The 27,304-nt window shown below is 39.6% G+C and overlaps 1 protein-coding gene across 3 annotated transcripts in view; it reads left to right on the forward strand.

Annotated features, from left to right (window-relative positions):
• Positions 1-2,086: 2,086 nt before the first annotated feature.
• The window catches only part of EVPL (envoplakin), a 54,176-nt gene continuing 28,958 nt past the window's right edge, over positions 2,087-27,304 (forward strand). The window contains exons 1-6 of one of the 3 annotated variants that reach the window (XM_058165938.1): positions 2,087-2,266; positions 22,600-22,702; positions 23,100-23,254; positions 23,395-23,518; positions 24,793-24,918; positions 26,477-26,515. In XM_058165938.1, coding sequence (XP_058021921.1) covers positions 2,193-2,266; positions 22,600-22,702; positions 23,100-23,254; positions 23,395-23,518; positions 24,793-24,918; positions 26,477-26,515 — 621 coding nt within the window. In that variant the 5' untranslated portion in view covers positions 2,087-2,192. Of the gene's footprint in view, positions 2,267-13,229; positions 13,251-22,599; positions 22,703-23,099; positions 23,255-23,394; positions 23,519-24,792; positions 24,919-25,099; positions 25,481-26,476; positions 26,516-27,304 lie in introns of those variants that run through there. The other 2 variants (XM_058165939.1, XM_058165940.1) reach the window with 2 other exon arrangements.

Below are 27,304 nucleotides of genomic sequence, written 5' to 3' on the forward strand. Positions count from 1 at the left end.
GGAAGGTCCACAAATGAATGCTCAGTCTCAGTGAGTGAACATCATAAAATACAGTAGTCTTCCAAATGCACATATTTGGAAGATTGGCAAAGGAAGCAATAAATAGAAAAAAGATATGTGACGCCAATGAGATAGACTTGATAGATACCGTAAGTAATAAATAATGTAATGCTATAATGCTGATCAATGTGTTTGTTTATTCTTTATTACTTTCCTATCCAACCTTTATCCTCACAACATCCCTGCAAGGCAAATTAAGCTGGTTCACCAAGTGAATTTTGTGTCTGGGTGAAGGCAAGAACTTGACAGGTGCAGAAAGTTATTGTTTATTTATAATTAAGCAAGCTCTTTGCTGTTACAGAAGATCACTGGAAAACAGATAAATAGTGAGAGAAATCAAGGCATCAATATTTTTTGCCCGCTGCTCCATTAGAAATCTCAGGGCATATTGTGTTATTGATGTAACCTAGGCCTGCCTGGGCAATGAATGGTGGCAGTGAACCCCTTTGGCAGACTTGAGTTTGGAAAAGACTAATCAGAGATGTTGAATGGCATGTCAGGAGAATGGAGGCAGAGGACATGCCTACAGGGTGCAAGTCAGGAATAAATTTTGTTTAGAGACGTCCTAATATTGCAGCTGGGGCCACATAGTCTGTAGACCTCAATTTCCATTTGTTTCCACATTGTTTCCTTGTGCTGAGCTTTTTGTTAGAGTGTAATATGCAGTATGCAATGTGTGTTTTGTTGTATATTAGTCTATACAAACTATGTATATACCCTGTGTTGCTTTTCAACCCATTTTATATTGAAACCAAATAAAGTCTGTTCATAACACACTGAATTCAATTGGTTTAGTGAGGCATTACATTTCTGAAATTCCTATTGTCAAATTTGTGAACACCATATTCATGTCGAATTACCTTAGGACTTGCCAGGAGCTGTGTCTCACCTGGCTTTTCAAATATTTTGATATATGTTTAAAGACCATTAATGGGAAGTTGGAATGCTGCAAAACTAAAATCCAATCTCAACATCGTCATTTCCAAAAATGCTTCTGGGTTCTTTAGGAGCACCATAAGATCTTTTTTAATATATAAAAATGTGGTTGGTTACGTAAACTACTTGAGGGATGACAAGGTGGCCGGAGCCAATAGGAAGTCTCTTTTGCTCATTTCTCTTCAGATAAATTCTTGACTTGTGATTGGTAATGCCTAAGACTACCAACTCAAGGTTGCAGAAATATGAATGACTATCAGTAGATAGAAAACAGATACATTATACACACACACACATATTGGCACCATGCTACCATCTAGTAATCTTCCGAAGTTTTATAGCCAAGAGCTGATAATTTTACCAACATGGTAGTCCCTTTATGAATGAGCTTGAAAAGCCAGTTGCTATATGATCTTCCCATTCCTGACAGAGATGATGGTCTAACAAAAGGTTAAAGGAGTATTCCTATTGGGCACGCTAGATATAACTAAAATATAATTTTTCACTACAACCCTGGGCTTCCAATGTGACAGATATTGAAGCAAACAGATTTATTTTAAGTCACTTTCAAGGCATGGGTTCTTGATACTTTTCTTAATTAAGCCTGCTTTATGGAATACTTGCTTCCTACAGGAAGATACTTCCATCATACATAAACAAGTACATAATAATGTAGAATATCTCTCTCAATATGAATATATAGTTTGGACAGCACATTTTGTAAACAGGTTATCTATTCTGTGCTTTAGCTATGAATAGGGTTGCACTTTATTCTTTACTATAGACAAACATGATTTACAATGAAGTAGCCTTTGCAGGCAAAGAAAGGTATTGCATTAAATGGCTGTTGAAAACCGTGTGAATATAGCTGGGAAAGTCTTGGCTTGTACAGAGGCACATTTTTCTGAGTACCAGGGTGGGGTCTCCCACTCTCCCTCTGGCTTTTACTCATTCAGTCATAAACTGGTTTTTCTAGTCCTTTTTTTTTAAAGCAAGTTTTCATCACTGCTGTTGATCACCTGCACTTTGGGAGGAGCTTTCCAGATTCCGCTTTTAGCAATGTGCACACCTTCTCAGCCTTTCCTGTCAGATCATCTCAACAGGAGCAGAGGCAGAAGCAGGTACAGCACACTCACGCCTCCCATCAAGACCCTTCCCGATATCAGCAACAGGGAGTTTCCCAGGACAACGCCAAGATGTTCAAAGGGGTGGCCAAAGGCTCGCCAAGCGGGAGCACCCCGAACAAAGGGTCCCCAACCAAGCAGTTCAAGTAAGTTGCTGATTCTGTTCATTTTCTTTTCGCAGAATTGAATAAGAGCTGGTGTTAATAAAGTAAACCTAAAGAGAGAACAATTGCCTACATATATCTTTTTAAAATAATAATAATAATGTAAAGGCTAAGAATCCAGTCTTCTGTCTACTTGTGGGGCATAACCCCACTGAATTCAGTGGGATTTATTTATGAAGATGCATAAAGATACTCAACAAGACACTAAGGAAAATAGTTTTTCCTGTTTAATAAAAACAGTCCAGGTTCCTTCTTAGTTGCTTAAATAGATTGCAAGGAACAAGTGAAAGTATTATTTGCCTAACAGGATATCTGAAAACTAAAATCTGTTTTTGTCCCTTGTGCAAGTAGGCAAAGTTGAACGTAAATTCTCTTTCTCTCATATCCCCCCATCAGCTTTTCCCAATCTGGTATCCATGCTGGATGCGAATTTTAGGACTTGTAGTTTAACATGCCTGAGGGGACAAACTTATAGCTCTTTTTCTTTTTCCCCATAGAGAAACTTGTATATCAGTCAATATCTCTAAGGCAAGAAAATCTTAAAAGAGGTACTATGTAACAATGATTGTCCCATGTAGTGGAAGAAAATACGTACAATGGACATAACACTAGTTCTATTTTAAAGAGGTTTCCAGACTTTTTATTATTTGAAATTATATTGATGATATAATTTTCTATGTAATAGTTATATAAAGATTATATAAAAAGTTGTGAATGCTCCAACACTGGAAATTTTTAAGAAGATGTTGGATAACCATTTGCCTGAAGTGGTGTAGGGTTTCTTGCCTGGGCAGGGGATTGGACTAGAAGACCTCCAAAGTCCCTTCCAACTCTTGTTATTATTATTATTATTATATTTGTTTTATGGTCAGATTTTTTTAAAAAGGATGTGTATATAGACAACATGGATTTGCGATTTCAAACACATGCACCGTCTTTTCTATTTTCCATTCGTTTAATTCCTACAAATATTTTCTGCTAGACATGCACTTCGGAAATATAACCCATCTGTCTGGTACCCTCTTTTGATCATCAGCTAGATTTGGCTACCTTTTTTTGTACACTGTAAAGACTAAATATTTCATATTCCAAAAATCATATTGGGAACTATCCGTGGAATGTGGTATTACCTTTTTGCTGGCATCACTGCAACTCTAAGAAGCATGTAATTCTTTTTTGCATCATACTAACAGAATAAGTAGCTGAAAAAGTGGGGAAAATATATTATCAGAGGGGTATTAATTTGTTAATTTCTCATTTTTCCTTTGGGAGGTCAACTCTTATTTCCTCCGCACTCCCCCAACTATACTGTTGTGATGTTGGCTGAGCCAAGAGAAAATGAATGAATGAGTCAAAGTCACTCAAGATAGTCAATAGTTGGATGTTGATTGTTTTCTTCTCTACCTAATTGTTCTCCCCATTTTTTCTCTGGTCTGATGAAAGGCGACAACTTTATCAGGAACTTAATTAGTCTCCAGAAGAAAATTTCATAATGCTACAAGTCTAATAAAAAGTAAAATCTGCCAAATTTAATAACCTTTGATTTTAGATAAATGCATAAGTAACATAGCACTTTGTGCTTACTGCTTCTGTATTTAGATAGATGGTGTACTTGAGGCTATAATGTTGTGCAATATTCAGCCTGCCATTTCATATATAGTACACACAGTTGATAAAGTATATTATAATTACCATTAGAATGATTAATTCTCATATTTTGAAAGCAAAAAAATTATGAGTGTTGCAAAGGAAACAGCCAACAGCCAGGAAGTGATTCAGCAATAGATCAAATCACTTACTGGAACAGGTGAAGTTTAATGTAAAAATCTGGTTTTGCTTTATTTTCTGAAATGTTGAGAGGAATGGATATGCTCAATTTCCTGAATTCTATTTCCTTTTCGAGAAGGAAAAAGATGTTATTATTAGAAGGCCCGGCTGCTGAAGTCTCAGCTGAAGCTGTGCTCATGAAAATACATGATTTGTAATGTTGATTACTTGTATAGTGGATACAGCTGCAAACACTGTATCCATCACATATCAATTCTCAGATATCAATTATCAATTCTCCGTACTGTGGTAGCTTCAGGGTTTGTTGTTGGCTTTTATTGTTGTTGTTCTGTTTATTTTCTTTCTTAACTACTTTACACTTTTCAAAATGTATGCCTCCCCTGAATTTTTAGATCCCTCCATCTTGTTGAAAGGTGGAATCATTATGACACAACAGAAGGAGCAGTACTTGCAAAAATGTTTTTCCTATTATTATGAACATGTTAGACTAGCAACAAAATATTGTGATGATTAGAATGTTGCTCGGTTCCATCAACCATGCATTCCGTTCCTTGTTTCCTCCGGTCCAGTTTTTGATTTCTTCTCCCAACCAAGTGAATGTTCAATTCTCAATGCCTATATTAGGAATTCATTCCTCAGATTTTTATCCTTTTTAAATTTTCTCATCCAACTGAATTTCACTTGTTTTCTTCTGAAGTTTGGGAGGAGCAAGAAAAAATGGTGAAAATACCTTGGTTAAAAAAAAAAACTTTACTGCAGTTTTTCCATTCATCGTCAGCATCTATTTTGCCTTTTTATTATAGTGCTTAACCATGGATTTGCGAATATATTTTTTGAGCCTAAGAATACTGTGGGCTAGTCGAAAGCCTAGAAAAAAGGCTTCTATTCAAATGACAACTGAAAAGAGAGAGAGAATTCATTAGGTTTTACTCAAAGGTCGCAGAACTCAAAAACAATCTTGGTTACAAGTTCTTACTTTACTTCTCAAATTTTACAATCAAATTTTATGGTATAGCATCCGCTGAATTTTTTTGGTAGTTTATCCAGAGCATTATGAAGAATATGATTGTTTGTTTAAGTGATTTTCTTGAAGCTAATCAGGTAGCTTATCTTGAAACAAATTGAAGATGTAATATTGTTTCTTTACTTTTCTAGATTACACCTCATTTATGCAATAAATGTGCAATATGAAGTATGTAGCTGAAGTAGATGTGCAATCTTAGTACTTCGTCAAAACTAAAAGTCTCTCAGCTATGAGAATTCTTGAATGAAAATTATGTGGGACTATTTCATTGCATACTCCCTATGCAGCATTCTTATTTATACATATCTGAGAATTAGTCCTATAGGGCATTTATTTATTTATTTATTTATTTATTATTTACATTTGTATACCGCCCTTCTCCCGAAGGACTCAGGGCGGTTCACAGCCAAATAAAAATACAATACTATAAATACAGATTAAAAATACAATTAAAAAACTTATTAAAATTGGCCAGAATTAAAATTTGGAACTAAAAACCCCTTAAAACACATTAAAACACATTAAAACACTACCCCAGTCCAGCGCAGATAAATAAGTAGGTTTTAAGCTCGCGGCGAAAGGTTCGGAGGTCCGGAAGTTGACGAAGTCCTGGGGGGAGTTCGTTCCAGAGGGCGGGAGCCCCCACGGAGAAGGCCCTTCCCCTGGGTGTCGCCAGACGACACTGTGGCGCCGATGGCACCCTGAGAGCCCCTCTCTGTGAGAGCACACGGGTCGGTGAGAGGTATTCGGTAGCAGCAGGCGGTCCCGTAAGTATCCCGGCCCTATGCCATGGAGCGCTTTAAAGACATTCACCAACACCTTGAAGCGCACCCGGAAGGCCACAGGTAGCCAGTGCAGCCGGCGCAGGATAGGTGTCACTCGGGAGCCACGAGGGGCTCCCTCAATCACCCGCGCCGCTGCATTCTGGACTAACTGCAGCCTCCGGATGCCCCTCAAGGGGAGCCCCATGTAGAGAGCATTGCAGTAGTCCAGACGAGACGTCACAAGGGCGTGAGTGACTGTGCACAAGGCATCCCGGTCTAGAAAGGGGCGCAATTGGCGCACCAGGCGAACCTGGTGGAAAGCTCTCCTGGAGACGGCCGTCAAGTGGTCTTCAAAAGACAGCCGTTCGTCCAGGAGAACGCCCAAATTGCGCACCCTCTCCATCGGGGCCAATGACTCGCTCCCGACAGTCAGCCGCGGACTCAGCTGGCTGTACCGGGATGCCGGCATCCACAGCCACTCCGTCTTGGAGGGATTGAGCCTGAGCCTGTTCCTCCCCATCCAGACCCGTACGGCCTCCAGACACCGGGACAGCACTTCGATGGCTTCATTGGGGTGGCCCGGTGTGGAAAAGTACAGCTGGGTGTCATCAGCGTACAGCTGGTACCTCACACCAAAGCCACTGATGATCTCACCCAGCGGCTTCATATAGATGTTGAACAGAAGGGGCGAGAGAATCGACCCCTGCGGCACCCCACAAGTGAGGCGCCGCGGGGTCGACCTCTGCCCCCCCGCCAACACCGTCTGCGACCGATCGGAGAGATAGGAGGAGAACCACCGATAGACGGTGCCTCCCACTCCCAATCCCCCCAACCGGCGCAGCAGGATACCATGGTCGATGGTATCAAAAGCCGCTGAGAGGTCTAATAGGACCAGGGCAGAGGAATAACCCCTATCCCTGGCCCTCCAGAGATCATCCACCAACGCGACCAAAGCCGTCTCAGTGCTGTAACCGGGCCGGTTACATTAACATGGTACTGCTGACTTCTCAGGGGAAAATATACAGCGGATAAAGAAATCCATGGTGATGTTATAAAACCCATCCATCTGAACTAGAAATGTTTCAAGAATTCCACTGATTTGCAGTATATATGTTTGTAATAAACAATGAAAAGAATTTGGTTTTCAACCTTGGCTGATGTATGCATGTGGGCAAGGGTGTGTGCTTCAATGTGCACAATAACTCCATGGTGAATGCTTTCACTAAGAGAGAGTTCTACCATATTGCTGGAGGAAGCTGTCTTGTACTTACTGACACTATGGCTATTTTCCCCAATCATGTTAATCATACTTGGTTCTGTTTAGTGCACGATGTGAATGCAGTAATTGTGGTTTTTAAATCATTAAAGCAAAACTAGTCAATTAAGAAGAACCAGCTGTCCAGGATTTTAGCCTGCAAGGAATACTTTTACTAATGATGCTAAATAGTAAGATTCCAACTTTTTAAACACGTAAAGCATATTCTATTCTAAACCAAAATACAATGGTCAAGCACAGCAATGATAAATTTTATCCATTTTCATTTATGGGCTTTTCTTGAGATGTGGGCTTTCTGATAATAATCAGCGATGTGGTTTTGTTTTGATAGTTTTCTCTGGTAATTTCAGTAAAAACGACCCAGATTCCAGAAAGGTGTAGAATTGTAATATGCTACGATGTAAAGTAACACCTCTGAAAATGTAGAGTATCTATATTAACCTGATAATATATTCTTCCTACTTTACAGTACATCTAAAACATCTATAGTTAGATAATATGGCTTTATATTCAGCTGAGTCTGTGTATTCTTAATCTGTTATTTGTTCTTTTGTGTTGTCAGTTGGTTTTTCTTCACCAAAACAAAAGGCAAATAACATTGGTGGTGTAGACCCATGCAACTATAAGATGCATGGACTTCCCAGCATGCTGGCTGGGGAATTCTGGGATTTGACATCCATGCATCTTAAAGTTGCTGAAGTTTTGAGAAACACCAATTTAGACTAACTGGAATTACCTTCCCAAAACTTCCCTCAAATGAGAGCAAATTCCCAGCACATTCAGTGGGCTTTAGTCTTGGAAAAGTCTGCTTTAGATTTTGGATCCAAGATTATGATGTTTCATCTAGATTTTGGATCAAGATTATGATGTTTCATCTAGACACCCAGGGGAAGGGCCTTTTCTGTGGGGGCCCCCACCCTCTGGAACGAGCTTCCCCCAGGACTTCGCCAACTTCCTGACCTTCGAACCTTCCGCCCCGAGCTTAAGACACATCTATTTATTTGCGCAGGACTGGACTAGAATTTTTAAATGTTTTAAATTTTAAATTGGATTTTAATGGGGTTTTATTATTTATATTCTTATTTTAAATATTCGGCCTTATGTAATAAGTTTTTTAAATTGGTTTTTTAAATTCTGTATATATATGTGTTTTATATGGCTGTAAACCGCCCTGAGTCCCTGGGGAGATAGGGCGGTATAAAAGTGTGAACAAATAAATAAATAAATAAATAAATAAATAAATAATAGTTTTCCAGATTTTGCTTTTGATACAAATAACTTTTGTAGCTTCTGAATCCATTGTAATTTACTATAACTCTATCCATGTTATCCCTGTTTTATAGTCTATGTAACATGGCTGGGCAGTGTTCTGTATCCACTGTTTTTATTTATTATGCCTGCCTGCTTGTCATGCAGCTCAGGACAATGAACAAAACAACCGAGAAGGCAAATAAGCTAAAAAATGTAATTAAAAACATTTCATGCCAAGGGCAGTTTAGGCATTCAAACCATTAAGATGGGCTACTGATTCAGTACCTGAAGGATGAGCTGGATCTTCATGGCTTTTTAAAAGACAGACAGGGTCAAAGCCATCCAAGGGGAATATACTGTTCCGAATAGTGACAGAGGAGGTACATCGGCTTGTCCAACAAGATAGAACTTGAATGGTGGAACCTGGAGAAGGTCAATTCAATCAGGTACAGGCAGAAGAAATAGGAGACTTGTAGAACTTTTTAAGTGAGAACCAGCACCTTGAATTGGAAGCCCATTGGCAACTAATGCTGCTTGTATAGTATGCCTTGGGAGGGGGTATCCATAGCTACTCATGCTGCTGCATTCTAGCTATAGTTTGAGTTGTGTTGAAAGGCAGTCCCAAGTATAGAGCACATCCCAGTGGTCCAAAGACAAAAAAAGGAGCACACAGGGGGCCAGTTCAGCAGTTTGGATCCCTAGTACAGGTCTCCTGTGTGAGCAGGGGATTGGACTAGGTGACCTTTAAGGTCCCTTCCAACTTTGTTACTGTTAATGTGTTAACGTGCAGCTTCTTCAAGGCTGCATCTAGCACCTCTTAGCTCCTCCTTAATCTAAAGACATCTTTTCCTAGGATCAAGGTCCTGCATATGAAGGATGATCTCAGGAGACCCTGCTACTTTAAGTTTTTGCCCTTTGCATGCTCTGAAATAACATTTTGGCTTTGAATTTACATATAGATACACCATGTGTAATAAGACATGTTAAGCAATTATGCTATATCGTGTTTTCTGAGTTCCAATCTTTATGTTCCTGAGGTCTGATTTGTTTTAGGAAACTTATTAAGCTCCTCCATATGCAGTCTGATGCGCAAAACATCCTCAATATGCTTTATTTCTATAGTGTTTTACAGTATTACTACCCTCAAACTACCTCTCCACCCCAGCTCAGCTTTCATTCAGTAGTTGAGTGTAGAGAACGGCAGCCTAGCCTGAGATATCATCTAATCAACATTCAGTTTCTCTGTTCAAACATGCCACAGTTTACAGTTCCACTCCCTGGTCCTGTTTCTAGAACTCAGTGAATTCATAAGCAGCACAAAGGAAGCAAAGATTTATAAAGAGACAAAAAAAAAAGTTTCAAGCATCTCCTCCATAGGCACAGTCCATGAAATTGTCTTCATGAATTTCATTGCATTGCTCTATTGCCTTGCAAAGCCATTCACTAAGGTAGTCAGTTACTTATTTATTTATTTATTTTGTCACAACAATATATGTAGGAATCATACAAAAGATTATATAGTATATAAACATATATGGGTAAATATAAGGAGGCATAAGCATATATATAGAAAGAAGAAAAGAAAAACAATAGGACAGGAACGGTAGGCACGTTTGTGCGCTTACGCACGCCCCTTATGGTCCTCTTAGGAATGGGGTGAGGTCAATAGTAGAAAGTTTTTGGATAAAGCTTTTAGGATTATGGGAAGAGACCACAGAGTCAGGTAAAGTGTTCCAAGCACTGATGATTCTGTTACAGAAGTCATATTTTCTGCAATCTAGATTAAAGCGGTTGACATTAAGTTTAAATCTATTAGTTGCTCTAGTATTATTGCAATTAAAGCTGAAGTAGTCTTTAACAGGACATTACAATAGATGATTCTGTGAGTTAAGCTTAGGTCTTGTCGAAGGCGACGGAGTGGGAGTTACGTGGGAGATGGAACAGATAAATTGTTTGGAGGACCCGTAGCAAAAGCAGAGAATCTAAACATGGCTTTTGGGTTCATAGTAATCATAGTTATTGACAAACTGCATTTTTGCTACAAATCTTTCAACCATGCAACCATGATTGCTAACTTTCAGCTAAGTGCCTGCACTTGAAAGGAGAAACATGAGCAGGGATCACAGTGGGTAGTCTGTCCTATCTAGATTAATAAGTGTTCAACCATAGCAAAATCAGAGGGAGGATGAAAAAGATTTCATTTTTAAGGTGTTAAAATAAGCATCATATTTATGATTTTGCAGAACATACCACAGCTTTGCAACTGGAGAAATGTGATTGGCTTGGGGAGGGTATTTCAAAACACCCATAATAGTTGCCAACTAGTTGACAGCCATGAACAGAGCCTAATTTTTTGAGAGAGGACAGAACTACTTGATACAAAAAAAAACCCCCACACAATTGCATAACTATTGGTTTGGCATGGAAGTCTTTGTTTGTATTGACTGAAAACAATTACTAATTTGGAAGAAAATAGAAGATTGTAAATAATCTGACATACGGCTGATACTGGCTGGCTGCAGTTATTTTACCTTGGTAAGGAAATATAAAACATGGTTGTCCAATCTCTTCTTTGTAATCTTCAGTGATGGAGCATTCCCAATTTCTAAAGGCAAGCCATTCCACTGATTGATTGTTTAATTGTCAGGAAATTTCTCCTTAGTTCTAGGTTGCTTCTCTCCTTGATTAGTTTCCATCCATTGCTTCTTGTCCTGCCTTCAAATGCTTTGGAGAATACGTTGACTCCCTCTTCTTTGTGGCAGCACCTGAGATATCAGAAAACTGATATCACATCATTCCTAATCCTTCTTTTCAGTAAACCTCATTTCCTAATTTGATTTCTATTTGGGAACTTCTACAACCAGAAAATGTATCTCCAGAGGATATGTGCATGGGTTAAAAGGTAGGAAAATCATGGAGTTGAAGAAGCATCTAGCATATTTTTATAGATTAAAAATATTTGATATAAACAGACAGGAAGAATTATTTAAATGAGAGGAAGAGTTAACATAAATCCTGCAAAAGAGAGATGTGTCTCATCAACTATTTAGAACAGGGGTTTCCAACCTTGGTAACTTTAAGCCTGGCGGACTTCAACTCCCAGAATTCCCCAGCCAGTCCACCAGGCTTAAAGTTGTCAAGGCTGGAGACCCCTGATTTAGAACCTTTTGAAATATAATCCAGCAATAAGAAGGAAATTATCAGTTGTCCTTATGAGTAGTTGGGCTTCCAGACAAGCAATAGTTGTTACATCAACCCTGTACCAAAGACTCCAAAGTAAGGAGTCTGTGTGACTTCAATTCATACCGTACCTTTTCTTCAATCGATTCATGAGGACAGGTGTGATTTATTTTGCCCAGATGTTTTTTTCTTGGAAAGCTAAGAATGAGGCCTCCACTCTAGCATTTGAATTTCCCACAGAGTCCTAGAACAGGGCTCTCTAACCTTGGCAACTTTAAGACTTGTGGACTTCAGCTCCCAGCAAAACTGGCTGAGGAATTCTGGGAGTTGAAGTCCACAAGTCTTAAAGTTGCCAAGGTTGGAGACCCCTGTCCTAGAGCATCTGATATGGCATGCAATTTGCTCAGAAATTGCAGAAACATTTGGATCAGTGGTGAAATCCAATTTTTTTTACTACCAGTTTTGTGGGCATAGCTTGGTGGGCATGGTATGGCTTGGTGGGCATGACTTGGTGAGCATGGCAGGGGAAGGATGCTGCAAAATCTGCATTCCCACCTGACTCCAGGGGAAGGATCCTGCAAAATCCCCATTCCTTCCCCACTCCTGGGGGAAAGATTTCAAAATCTCCATTCCCACCCCACTCTGGGGCCAGCCAGAGGTGATATTTGTCGGTTCTCCAAACTGCTCAAAATTTCTGCTACCGTTTCTCCAGAACCTGTCAGAACCTGCTGGATTTCACCCCTGACTTCGATGATGGGCAGCATCCCAAACTCTTCAACTATTGCCACTTAAATCCAGTGACTTGTAAAAACAGGTAGACTAGCCAAAATAAGTGAGTCAGTAATGGCATGTTACTAAATGCTAGACACTATTATTGTCCTGCCTGGCCATCTTAAAAGCAGCACATAGCACTTTTCAATCCTGTGCATTTAGAGAGAACTTTTGCTGATCGCGAAAGGCCAAAGTCCAGAAACAAGAAAGGTTTCTGTGTGAACACAAATTGTTCTCTCCCCTCTAATGCCTGTATGGGTTTCTCTTTTTTTTAAAAAAACAATATAACACCCTGAGTCACAGTGTTATGGTTTCTTACATCCCATGCCATGAACAACAGAGTGTGAACAAGCATCTTGAAACTGTGACTTTCCTTTGGTTGGTCTCTGTAGAAAGGGATTTCATGAAAGTAAATACAATTGACAGGTTTGTCTCAACATGCCTGAGAAGCAATGTAGAATGACTCACATTCCTTCTAGTTTGGCAGGAAATAACACTGGAATTCTGGGTGGTGCTCAAGTATTTGCTACCATGTCTCCTCCTCATTCCTGGGAGGGGAAGGCTATGAGGCTGAACAGGAGACAAGCAGATTGTGCAACTGACTGAAAAGAATGACAAACTAGTTTCTCTTTCCAGACTGTGGAGGGCCAATGACCTCTGAGGAGTGGGGTGGGAGAAAAGAAATCATTACACAGGTGTATAATTTTTTCCCCCAGCTACAGTGCTGCTGTTATTATTTAAGTGCTAACAAGTTGACATTAGATACAAGAAATTGCAGTAATGCAGAAGCAGGGGCAACCTTATGCTCTGGGGAACTGGGGTGGAACTGGAACCAGTTGGCGGTAATTATAGGGTGCCAGATTTCAAGTCAAACAATCCTTTTCTACAGTAAAAACAAATCTGCTTTAGGAGGTAAGTGTGCTCTCTTTTGCCTGACACATTTTGAGCAATGGCCGGGAAGCTATTTTTCAGCAATGCTATTGCTGCATTCTGCATCTGAATTTGGTATCGAATAGGAGCTGGTCTCCCATGCCTCCAAAAAAATATCTTCCAACATTATAGCTTTATTATTTAATCATGAGGGACTAGCCTAAATGTATTTTAAATGTATTTTAATTATAGCTTTTAAATTTTAAAGGGTTTTATGTCGGCTTTGACCGTTTTAGCAATCTGGCCAATTAATATATTTGTTTTAAATGTTTTTAAATCCATTATTTATATTATGTGTATTTGTGTATTTTTAATATGGCTGTACACCACCCTGAGTCCTTCGGGAGAAGGGCGGTATAGAAATTGGATTAATAAATAATAAATAAATAATAAATAGCTATCTTTGTATGATATGCTAAACTAAAGCATACCAAGGCTAGGCTTAATATGCTGTCCAAATTTGCAGTCCTGACTTGCCGTAATCACAGTCTGGAATCATAGTTTAGAGCAGTGTTTCTCAACATTGGCAAGTTTAAGGTGGGTGGACTTCAACTCCCAGAATTCCTCAACCAGCTTGGGAAAATCCACCCATCTTAAACTTGCCAAGATTGAGAAAACAATGATTTAGAGTATGTTTATTTTCCTTGACTGTGCTCTCAAAACTGTAATACCAGAAATAATCCCATCCCTTCATCCTCTAGAACAGGGGTCCCCAACCTTTTGGACCTCAGGGACCACTAAATTCATAATTTTAAATCCTGAGGACCACTTATATGATCTGCCTAATGACCGGCTGGGTGGATGTGGGTAGGTGGTCATGTGACTGGGTGGGCGGGGCCAACTCAATGTCAAACTCACATCAAGGGGGGGCCTTGCCAGCCTCTACTCGCTACTCCTCTCCTGCCCGCCCGGGCTCCTTAGATTGGTCTGGCCGAGAAGGAGGCTCAGCAGAAGCACCTCACTGAGGACTATGAGCATAGGCTTTCAGAGGGAAGACCTGTGGGAGTGCAAGCCAGGTAACGGCGCCTGGAGGCTCAATGGGCTGAGATGGTCAGCCAGTTCCAGGCCATGAGGCAGTCCCACTGGAACCAGGCCCTCTGGCTTTTTGCCACCAGCGGTGCTTCCCTCCAGCCTTTGCCCAAAGCCCCACACCAGGAGGCTGAAGCAGACCCCAAGTTGGAATTTCTGCCCTCCTCTGCCCCACACAAGAAGACCCCAAAGGGGGAGACTCTCTGCAGCAACACAAACGTTCACTGCATATATCCGGTCCAGGGGCTGTATTTTGAGGACCCCTGATTTAGTGCAATATAAAAAATGCAAATACTTTTTCTGCGGACCACCAAAATTTTCTTGCGGACCACCAATGGTCCACGGACCGCCAGTTGGTGACCCTTGCTCTAGAAACAGGGTCAGGTAGCAAGAACATACCAAATCTGCTCCTATGGTACATGCAGCTCAAGTTAAACTATTACCTGCTTGGGGCTTTTTGAGAATATTCTGAGAAGAGTAAAAAAACAAAAAGTGAAAGACTGCCCGAGAAAGAATGACATTGTTTACTCGTGTATAGGCCTGTCCTGCAAACAAAGTTTATGCGTCTATGAAAATATGATGTTCCTGAAACTTAAAAGCTTCCTTTGAAGAATATCTAGACTGAATAAAATTAATTAAACAACATTTTGTTGCAGTGTCAACCATTTTTTCTAGAAGGGCTGGTTCATTTCCCTACATATTGCCAACGGTATTATTTTCACATGATTATGTATCAATATATCCCTCCTTTCTTTGGAGGATCAGCACACACTTTTCATTCCACAATAATAATTTATTCTAGGATTTGCTACTGTTCTAGTAATGTATGACTAACAAGGAGAGGGCTTAAATTGGATTTTAATTTGAAAGAACAGTCAGCATTTTAGTTGTAATGCCATAAAACTCTTTGTGAATCTCTGAAAGATTTTGATTTCTAACTTTTGATTTTGTCTCATTGAAATGATAGGATGTGTTTTAAGACATACAGCCCTGATGTACTGAAAGCCTTTGATTATTTTCTGGTCTACTTAGAAAGGCTGGTACCTATTGTGAGGAAACGGTGCTTCCAGATGACCAGCCTCTCCATTGACTTAAGGCCAAACTGGATTTTGCACAGCAAATTAAAGAAAATGCTCCAGTGTAGAAAGAGTTAAGATTCCTTCTGTAAAGTCTATTATACTATGATTCTCATGAGGGATGTTTGCAGAGTGTGGACAAAAAAACCCCAAGATGGCAGTAGGGTCAAAGCTCCACCTATTTTTTTATGTGCTTCATGGAGCTTCAGTTGTATTATTGCAACTGCCATCTTAGATTCTTTGACCATATAAAGCCCAGTTTCTTATACTTTGTTTTCCATTTTATTATTATGTTCTTTATGTTGCAATTAATATCTCTGCAACCTGGAGGCTGTTCTTTTCACATGGTTATGTGAAAGTTTTGTAGAATGCCTGATTCCCAAATAGCAATAGCACTTAGACTTATATACTGCTTTATAGTACAGCCCTCTCTAAACAGTTTACAGAGTCAGCATATTGCCCCAACAATCTGGGTCCTCATTTCATCCACCTAGGAAGGATGGAAGGCTGAGTCAACCTTGAGTGGGTGAGATTTGAACTGCCGAACTGCAACTAGCAGTCAGCTGAAGTAGCTTGCAGTACTGCACTCTAACCACTGCACACCTTGGCTCAAATGGTTTAAACACATCTGGTGTATGATATTTTACAATTGAAGGTGACAATGGGCACCACTAATATTGATATTAACATTTTATTAGTTAATATAAAGTGGCTTTGTTTTATCTTATAGTAGTTAAGAGGTTGTATTATGTGCCTCTGGTATTTGATGGAAAAATGAAGTAATAATTAAAATATGGGGCTTAACTGTCAGTGAGTTCAGAGTTTTTGAGTTTGTTTGTGTGTATCAGAGCTGTCAAACTCGCGGCCTGCCAACGCCCTATTTAGTAAAAAAGTCATGATATAAGTGATGACACCGTAATGATGCAAGTTTTACACCCTTGGTGTATATTATATAATTCCTGTTCAAAATACAAGCTTAGTTGTTGAAAAGCTAATGAAGAAAATGAATGCTGTGGACTTCTAGAGGAGGTGTTTGGAAATGTGGAGTCGACAATCACAGCCAAAGACCAAGGAATTAATGAGTAAACTGGTTCCTTGGAACCTGTCCAGATAAAGAGAGAATGAGAGATCATCCACATGTGCTCTGGACAGCTGCTCCTCATAAGGCGATCATGCGACAGATATTTTCTGAGATTCTGAACATTGGAAAACAGTGTGATTAGCTATCTTGCTTGTGACCATAGCAGAACTTTTTAAAGGACACTAAGTTTGCAAACCTCACTTTTTATCCACTTTCAGAAATTGCCTATAAATAATCTTTAAACTATTAGAGACCTTTGGTACAACCAGTTTGAAAAATCTTAACTGCGTGAGACTATCTTCAACCATGAACAAAAGAATAATTAATTACAAGCTTAAGTACTTAAAGAACTTGAAATAAATAGCAGAAAGCTAAACAAGATTTTGATCTAAATAACTTCCAAATGGATAAATGGTCCAGATAAATTTGGAATATTGTGTTTTACTGTAAAATTTTGGTATTAACTATAAAAAATAAACAATTTCTTATGAGAATTTTTTTATTTATTTTTTCTATCCTGGCAGTTGCAAGTTAATAACAAAAGATAATTTATTTTAGGAACTGGACACTAGAGGAGACAAAAGAGTTTAAGCAACAGAAAAAAATACAAGCTGGATGAAACTTAATACTGGGACTTATAAAACAAGACAAAACACAATAAGATCAGAAATATTAAAGGAGATCTTTGATGAATGGAGCCAGAAGTTAATAACTACAAGTGTGTGTAGTGGCCAGAATACCCGAGTGGCCAGAATACCCAGGACTTGGGCCTTCGGCTGATGTTATGTAATGCAAGATCCGTGGTTAATAAAGCTCCCCTGATTTTAGATCTTATCCAGGAAGGGACCACGGACGTTATGGGCATTACGGAAACCTGGTTGGGCACGGAAGGGGGGGTTCCCCTAGTAGAGATGTGCCCACCAGGTTTCCGAGCATTCCATCAGCCGAGGGCCCAAGGTAGGGGTAGCGGGGTGGCGGTTATTATTAGGGAGAGTCTAGAACCAAGGGAGACCACTGTGCCTCAGATAGCTGGGTGTGAAACCTTCTATGTGAAGTGGGGTCGTAGGACTCAGGTGGGTTTGTTGATCACGTACCTGGCTCCTTGCTGCGTGACAACAGCCCTGCCCGAGCTGTTGGAGTTGCTAGCTGGGTTGGCAGTTGAAACCCCTAGACTGCTGGTCATGGGGGATTTCAACTTGCCATCAACTGGCACGGCATCCTTGACCGCTCGGGAGTTCATGGCTTCCATGACGGCCATGGACCTGACTCAATTAATTGATGGCCCTACTCACACTGGGGGAGGCACCCTAGACTTGGTTTTTATCTCTGGCCAGTGGTTGAATGATCTGATTTTAAAAGATTTAGTTATCGATCCTTTGTCATGGTCAGATCATTCTCTCCTTTGTCTGGACTTTCAGACCGTTACCCACCGCCGCAGGGAGACGGAACCAATGCGTTGGTTCCGTCCCAGGCGCCTGATGGACCCTGAGAGGTTCCTGACGGAGCTTGGGCCGCTTCCTGAGAATCTGGCCCACAGCACGACTGAAGAGCTAGTCGCGGCCTGGGAACAGGCCGCGGCTGGAGCTTTGGACCGTGTCGTGCCTTTGCGGCCTCTGACCCGGCGTCGGTCTCAACCAGCTCCTTGGTTCTGAGTGAGATGAAACGCCAGAGAAGACGCCTAGAGAGTGTCTGGAGATCCAGCCATTCTGAGGCTGACCGGACACTAGTTAGGTCCTATAGCAGGACCTACCTAGTGGCACTGAGGGATGCGAAACGTTCCTACGTTTCCTCCCTCATTGCGTCGGCAGATAACCGCCCGGCCGCCCTGTTTCGGGTGACCCGTTTTCTCCTTCAACAGGAGGGGCGGGAGGACCCCCTACAAGGGCGTGCCGAGGAGTTTAACGGTTATCTATACAATAAAATCGTTCAGCTTCGGGACGGATTGGATCAAAATTGGGTAGATCCAGACGAGAGTTCCGAGACCCGTCTTGTTGAGGTGGTTTGGGATAATTTTGACCCTGTGATTCCCGAGGACATGGACAGGTTGCTGGGTAGGCTGAATGCCACCACATGTTTACTGGATCCGTGCCCCTCCTGATTAGTACTGGCTACACAGGAGGTGACACGAGGCTGGCTCCGGGGGATTGCAAATGCTTCTTTGCGGGAGAGGGTCTTTCCCGCTGCCTTGAAAGAGGAGGTGGTGAGACCCCTCCTCAAGAAGCCTTCCCTGGACCCAGCTGTTTTTGGGAATTACTGGCCAGTCTCCAATCTTTGCTTTACGGCGAAGGTTGTAGAGAGTGTGGTGGCATGTCAGCTACCCCAGTACCTGGATGAAGCTGTCTATCTAGACCCGTTCCAGTCCGGCTTTCGGCCCGGATACAGTACGGAGACAGCTTTGGTCGCGCTGGTGGATGATCTCTGGAGGGCCAGGGATAGGGGTTATTCCTCTGCCCTGGTCCTATTAGACCTCTCAGCGGCTTTTGATACCATCGACCATGGTATCCTGCTGCGCCGGTTGGAGGGGTTGGGAGTGGAAGGCACCGTTTATCGGTGGTTCTCCTCCTATCTCTCTGACCGGACGCAGACGGTGTTGACAGGGGGGCAGAGATCGACTCCGAGGCGCCTCATGTGTGGGATGCCACAGGGATCGATTCTCTCACCCCTCCTGTTCAACATCTATATGAAGCCGCTGGGTGAGATCATCAGTGGCTTTGGGGTGAGATACCAACTGTACGCTGATGATACCCAGCTGTACTTTTCCACCCCGGGCCACCCCAACGAAGCTGTCGAAGTGCTGTCCCAGTGTTTGGAAGCCGTACGGGTCTGGATGGGGAGGAACAGGCTCAAACTTAATCCCTCCAAGACAGAGTGGCTGTGGATGCCGGCACCTCGGTACAGCCAGCTGCAGATGCGGCTGTCTATCGGGGGCGAGTTGTTGGCCCTGATGGAGAAGGTACGCAACTTGTGCTCCTGGCGTGCTCCTGGATGGTCGGTTGTCCTTTGAAGATCATTTGGCGACCGTCTCCAGGAGAGCTTTTTATCAGGTTCGCCTGATCCGCCAGTTGCATCCCTTCCTGGACTGGGATGCCCTATGCACGGTCACTCATGCTCTCGTTACCTCTCGTCTGGACTACTGCAATGCTCTCTACATGGGGCTCCCCTTGAAGAGCACCCGGAGACTTCAGCTAGTCCAGAACGCGGCTGCGCGGGTTATTGAGGGAGCGGTTCGGAGCTCCCACGTAACACCTATCCTGCGCAGACTGCACTGGCTACCTGTTGTTTTCCGGGTGCGCTTCAAGGTATTGGTTACCACCTTTAAAGCGCTCCATGGCTTAGGACCGGGCTACTTACGGGACCGCCTACTGCCGGCCTCTATCTCCCAGCGTCCGGTGCGTTCCCACAGAGAGGGACTCCTCAGGGTGCCGTCAGCCAAACAATGTCGACTGGCGGCCCCCAGGGGGAGGGCCTTTTCTGTGGGGGCTCCTACCCTGTGGAACGAGCTTCCCCTCGGGCTTCGACAACTACCTGACCTTAGGACCTTTCGCCGTGAACTTAAAACCTATTTATTTCATATGGCTGGACTGGCCTGATTCTTAAATTTTTAAATTTTAATTGTGGGTTTTAAATTGTTGTAATTTGTATGGGTGTAATGTTATTTTAAATTTTTGGCATATTTGAATCAGTTTTTTAAGGTTTGTTTTAATTATGGTGTATATTTCTGTTTTGTATTTTACTTGCCTGTTCACCGCCCTGAGTCCTTCGGGAGAAGGGCGGTATACAAATTAAAACATTATTATTATTATTATTATTATTATTATTATTATTATTATTATTATTATTATTATTAATAATATTAATATTAATATTAATATCAATATTATCAATAATAATGCCTGCTCCTATGGATAGACTATGAACAAAAATTGTTAACAAATGACAAATATGGAGAAAATTTATTTGACAAAATAGAGAAAGTACAGAATGTGAAACTATAAATGACAGGCGAAGAGAATGATTTGGAAATACAAATTATAAACTAGAATGACCTGGAAAATGTTACCTTACTGGATCTACAAAAGAAGCTTGTTAAAGACTTGAAGCCATCTATGTGATGGGATAAAGGGGAATGGAAGAGAAATCAAATCCTATGGTAATATTTGATTGAATTAAAGATTAAAACTCTTAGGAATAAAACAAAAGAATGTATGATTGGTTTATTTGACCAAGGTTAAAATAAGACTTTTCCCCCCCAATGTTTGGGCAATTATTTATCGAATTTTTGCTGATAGCAGAATTGAATTTATGTTTTATGAATTTGCTTTTAGGTAAGGGATGAGATACGAGATGAGGAGATAGCTGTTTGACTTTAAAGGGAGTGAATAATTATTAAATTTGTTTATACTTAATGTAATGAAGATTGGAAATCACTTTTTATATAACCTTTTTATTTTTCTTTATATATTTCTTATTCTTTTTTTTCTTCTTACTTTTTCTTTCTTACCGATCTTTTTATTCTTGTTATTCTCTTCTTTTTTTCCTCTAAATTTAGTCTGTCTTTCAGGAAAAACTTCAATAATTTAACACATTTCTTTTGTAAATCCAAGATAAGAAAACTTTCCAAATTATTCTTCTGATTTGTTATTTGTATGTCCTCTTTAGTTTCTAAGACATCAGCCAGTTTTAAAGGTAAATTCATTTGGTATCTTTTTCCATATCAGTCTTGTAGTCTAGGTTTTTCTTAAAATCCATTTTCAAATCCACATTCAAATCGGATCCAATCTCTGTTTTATCCAATAAAATCTGTTCTTCTATAGCACTTGTTGAATCTATTTTTATAATATCTGACAATCTTGTGAATAATTTCTGAGTATATTGTTCCCAAACAACCTTAATTAGAGTATTGCTCAATTGCATTAATGGGTCTTTTCTCTAATAGGCATCCTTAGTTGCCTCTGGTCAACCTTCACGTCTCCCTTTATCATGTTATTCTTTATTCAGCAAAACTTTTCCATGGGAGAATTTCTTACAGTTAAGTTTAAATTTTTCATATACTCTTTTATAAAATGTTAAGTGTCAATGTTAAGTCACCTCACATACACAGATCAATATCTACATTCTGATTCTCATGACCCATTGAAGCACAAAATGGGAATGATGAAAACCCTACACCACTGGGCTAAACATTTGCCTATGTTGGAAAAGATGGAAAAGAAAAAGAACTAAAACAACAAAAGAAACCCTCAGAACTTGTGGCTATCCCAACTGGGTCTTCATCAAATCCAAAAAAAGACCCAGCAGGAGCTTCTTCATATTTTACTAGAAGAGTTCTTAAATCTTCTGCTCGAAATAAAATTCCCTATACCACCACTTGAAATTTTAGGTCCGGATAGTTTCGAACTACGTCGTCTACATTCCAACCTATGCTTAGTTCATAAGATTATTTACCAAAACGTTCTACCTGTAAAAGAGTACTTTAATTTCAACCATAATAACACAAGGGCTATCAATAGATTTAAACTCAATGTCATTTGCTCTAATCTTAATTGTAGGAAATATGACTTCTGCAATAGAGTAGTAAATGTCTGGAACACTCAATCTGATCCTGTTGTTAGTCTGTCTAATCCCCAAATCTTTTACCTTATTTGTCTACCGTGGACCTTTCATGTTTCTTAAGAGGTCCCTAAGGGGGCGTGCATAAGTGCACCTGCGTGCCTACCGTCCGAATCCTACTGTCCCCATTTATATGTAATCACTCTATGTGATTCTATTTATATCTTTTTTTTGTGCCGATTTTTTTCATGTGTCCATGTCTATATTTATACTGTTACTTGTTTCCTTGTACTTGTTGACAAATAAAATAACACAACAACAACAATCACCACCAAAGAAGAGAACAAACAAAGCAATGTTGTCATTCCATACGTTGCAGAAATATCTGAAAAACTCAGGAGGATTTTCAACCAACATAATATACATATATACTTTAAATCCAAAAATACTATTGAGGCTAATGTTCCAGTTTGGGTTCTGATTCTATGGTATACTGAGCAAAATAACTATCAAAAAGAATGTGGCTTCAGTATGAAATTCTGAGCAAAAAAATCTGAATCTTTAACCTACCTGATTTCTATATCCTTATCTGCAGATCATCAAGCAGCAATGAACTAGCAGTGCTTATTTCTCGCATGCAAAAAAATGCTGACCAGGTGGAAAAGGACATCCTTGAAACACAGTCCAAACTTAAGAAGGTAAAATTGGAACTTGAATGCAAAAATCATGCTATATGTTTGACTCTAAAGTTTACTGGCGAAAGCTCCAAATAGAATAGTAAGATCTCATATGATGGTTGGGCAAATACATAAAACAAACCTAATCAGATACGAGGGGAATACCTGTGTTCTTTATTTCAAAACGACATGATTACAGAAAATCAGAGTTGCCTGGATGTATGAAAACTATTTAAAAAATAAAATTAAAAAAGTGGATTGAACTCCTGAAATAGTTTCAGGACTCCAACAAAATGGTCCTTCAGATATCTTCATTAGAAACTCAAACATTGCCTTCTAGATGTAGAAATGCCACTTCCTCTCTGTCCTCTCTGCTGGGAATGAGGCATATGCATATATTATGCTTTTCTTGTTGTAGGATGCTCTTAACCGTCAGCAGAACAAGCCTTTGGAATTCCAGCAGATAAATGGTAAAAACTTGAAAGACGCCGAGACACTTTTGAAAGACCTTTTCCTAGATGTAGACAAAGTCAAGCATCTGAAACATCCTCAAGCCTTTGAAATTGAAAAAGAGTAAGTAATTATTTATATTCCATGCAGCTCTCTTGAGAAATAGTAAATAGTAAATGCAAACTACATCAGGTTTGGGCAATTCTTCCTTGAAGAAACCCATTTTTTAACGAAGAAATTCCCTTTCTTCTCCCCTCCAAAAGTATCAAGCAACTCCATGTCCGAATGACACATCAGTGTGCAGAATATCGAGAGCTCTATGAAAAATTTACACTTTCTGAAGTTGGTTCCAAAGTGGACTGGGCAAAAATTCTAGAACAAAAACAGGTAAGAGTTGCTGCTTGGGCATGTGGCATTTCATTTGATCAAGTGCATTTCTTGATCAACAAAATTAATAAGGTTGAACATGAATTTCAGCTTTACTTGGAGATCACAGCAGAAGAACAAATGTTTTTTTTATCCTTGCAAGGCAATGATGATACCGGCATAATAGAAAATTACCTCAATGGATGCTTATCAGGATATACATGGCTTTGATAATGAACTGATCTGACCTAGAAATACAATAATTTTTTCAATAACGTTTTATCCAAATTCATAATGAAACCAGGAAGTTTGCTTTGTCACAGACAAATCTTTAAGGGGACCAAGTCATATTGGCCATGTTTACACATTATGGTGGTTTGTTTGATCTTAACTTACTATGTTATATAAATATAACCAACTGTAGCTTATGAATGAACCACAGTTATGCAAGCTATAGTTTAGCTCAATGGGTAAAACAAGTTGTTCTCATATACTGAAAAACTACTATTAAGCAAAATAAAAATAACCCTGGTTTAATCATTCATGCCAGACTAGGTAGTCAAGAAATATTATCAAGAACAGGCAGCTAGACTGGTAATGCAACCTAGCAACTATATTTCAGCCCACTTGTCTCACCATTGCGGAATTAATTATAGAAATAGGGCTGTGTAGTGTTGTCAAATGCAATTTCTCAGCAAACAAAGTTTTTTTTAAAGTGCAGTAAGAATATCCTTGTTTTACAGAGCTCCCTATAACATCATCTCCCATTTGTATTGCTGTTAGTAGATTATCAACACACCTAGATTAAGGGCGGGAGAATCTGCATGTTGCTGTTGCCTTGGGTATCAACATACTCAACAGCTTTATTTGTGTAAGCTTTCAAGATACCAGGTTTTCTTCATTAGTCATGTCGTTCTGCCTGTTTTCTGTTTTCCTAGAAATAGAATATCATAATTTACTCTTTGTATCAAATGGGTCACTTCTGCAAGGTACAGGTTTATCACTAAGAGGAGTTTTTTGGTGAGATAACTACAAAGCATTTCAAAATGATCCCATCAGTCTTTGCCTGTCTCACTTCTCCCCATAACCGCTTTTCCTGTACCTTTTCCTGGTTTTGAGTTCCACTCGCTAACATTTCAGGATCATTTGGCTTGAGTGCTAGCAGCGATCACAAGTATTAGGAACAACATGGCAATCATTTGGACAAGAGATCAAAGAAATGGAACAGATTTTTCTTGCAGTTGAATAACTCTAAATATATACAGTGTGGTGACTTACTGCTGGGTTTGTTGCAGAAACAAATCAGTGGAGGGCAATATGGGCCTACGATGCCTGAGCTGGAAAAACAAATTGCAGAACACAACATTCTTCAGAAGGAGATAGAAGCATATGGCCTGCAGATCAAAAATCTTCACAGTATGGTAAGATGGCATATGGTCAGTCTTTTCACTGTAGAGATGAATACGCGTACACATTTTATTTATTTATTTTATTTATAATTAAATTTCTATACCGCCCTTCTCCCGAAGGACTCACATCTTCCCAATGATATGTGGCTGGAGAGATTAATCTGATCATTTTAAGTTATATCCAATTTGGAAATCACATACCTTGAAAAATGAACCATTACACATTCACAAAACCTGTTTAAACAAACCAAATTCTCAGTGAATTTTAGTATTCTAGTGGGAGCTTCTAGAATCGATAGTTTGTATGAAGTTCCTATTTTTATGAAATTCACAAGTCTTAATTTGCTATCATTTTAGGGTAGGTACAGGTACAGTATTTCTCTTGAACAGTAAACTTCAGACAATGAATATTATAATTTTATATTATTGTACTCTAGGAGGCAGAACTACACTTGAGAAGAAATATATATGAAAATATCAGAAGTTTAAGACAATAGACTTGATTCTACATGTAGAGATATGATTATTGTATCCCAGTAATAAGATGGGAGAACAGACAGTATTTGTCAAAAATGTGAGCATTTTTGTGTTGCATAATTGTGGGTGTATTAAAAATGATGGTGAAAAAGAAAAAAAAACACAAAACAAAGCCATAATGGACCACAAGTCCCATCACCACTAGCTAACCCAGTAATTGTCCAAAGCTCAGTAGGGACATTTTGATCTGTAATCCAACTCATATGAGAGCACTGAATTTGTGAAGACAAAAGGGGCAAACAATCTGATGCCCTTCAGATGTTGTAGTCTACAGCTTTAAAAGTCTTCAACTTTGGCCATGCTCTTTGAAACTAAATTCAAACTCAAACCATCAGTGTTTGAATGGGAATGGCTACTTTTTTTTTCTTATCCAGCAATTCATTCTGAAGTTGCAAGATAAGAAAAATGGGGAAATTTCAAATGTTTAATGTTTTAATGTTGTAAAAGTTGCTGGGAGTCACTTGTGTGCAAGCTGGATAACCATATAAATTTGTTTAACAAAATAAATAAATAAATTTTGCAGAATGTAGTTGAAAAGGTTTGTTAAATGTCAGCATACTGGAAGTCCAGTACTAAAATGTTCCATTACTGTAATGAATGTTTTCATAAAAAGATCTCTGTAATCTTATTGTAATTAGAGGCCCTTTAATAATACTTGCACTTCTACTGCCAGTGAGTTATCAGACAATAACAGTTTACAGACTGAGTTATAATTAGCTTTAAAAAATGAAATATCTGTTCACAGTACTGACAATCAAATGCAAATCTGATTTTTTTTTTAGTTAACAGTTCAATTCCTTCAATATTTAAATGGTAAATATTGACTAAAATATTGACTACATTATGAAGGGCTCAGTTTGTTCATGGAAATTGTTTTTTTAAAGCAAAAGGCCATATTAAATCCAAATATTATAGTATAAAATTGTAACTTCACAGTAAGATAAAGCAAGATGGTATATCTTTTTAGCACATTATTTAAACCATTATTATTGTCCCTTTTAAGAATAAAATTGTTCTCACTCTCTCCAAACAGGAAGCTGGAGATTTAAAGATTCAATACAAGGACTTGCTGGTAAGAATTATATTAACTATTGTAGACTATAGCTTTTTAAAAAGAAAGTATTATTAAACTGCTATATCAGATTCATGTAAACTGCCATCGGAAAATCTGGCTGTTAAAGATAGGAGTCATTTGGTTTTGAGAGAATGTGACGAAGTCTTCCCAAACTGAGTGCCATGATAGCCATACCTATATACAAAATGGCTGCCGTAGTAGTTATGACCCTTTACAATACCCCCATTTAATGGAATATGAACTAAACTCATAGGTGCCCTCTTTGATTTCATTGGGACCTTAATCCAAAGAATTTCCTGCAAACAAATATGATATTAGAGGTTGGAATTTTGCTTTGCTGTTTCCAGCTTTTTCTTTAATTTTGTAAAATTGGGATAGGAGAGAAGATCTGGTGGATGTTAAGAGAAGTACCTAGAAGCATATTGGTGTTACGTTATACAATGTTGCCCACTTCTGATTTGAGGACTCTTTACAAGAACAAAAAATAAATAAGAGCATCAACATTTCCTGCCCTACACATGACACAATGTTTTGGAGTTTCATCCATTCAAACCAGAGACATGACTTACTGAGAACAGGCCAGCCATACTCTCCTGCCCCCACCAAGCAGCCAGCTTTTGCAGAGGATCATGAGGTAGCTCAAGCATGATGCTGGAGAGAGTTATTGGACTGGAAGCATAAGAAATCCTGAGCAGGGGCGGGTTCTAATTTTTTTTACTACCGGTTCTGTAGGCGTGGCTTATTTTGTGGCGTGGCTTGGCGGTCATGTGACACTGGGCGTGGTTT

The sequence above is a fragment of the Ahaetulla prasina genome, chromosome 2 (assembly GCF_028640845.1).
Source record: "Ahaetulla prasina isolate Xishuangbanna chromosome 2, ASM2864084v1, whole genome shotgun sequence".
Lineage (NCBI taxonomy): Eukaryota > Metazoa > Chordata > Lepidosauria > Squamata > Colubridae > Ahaetulla > Ahaetulla prasina.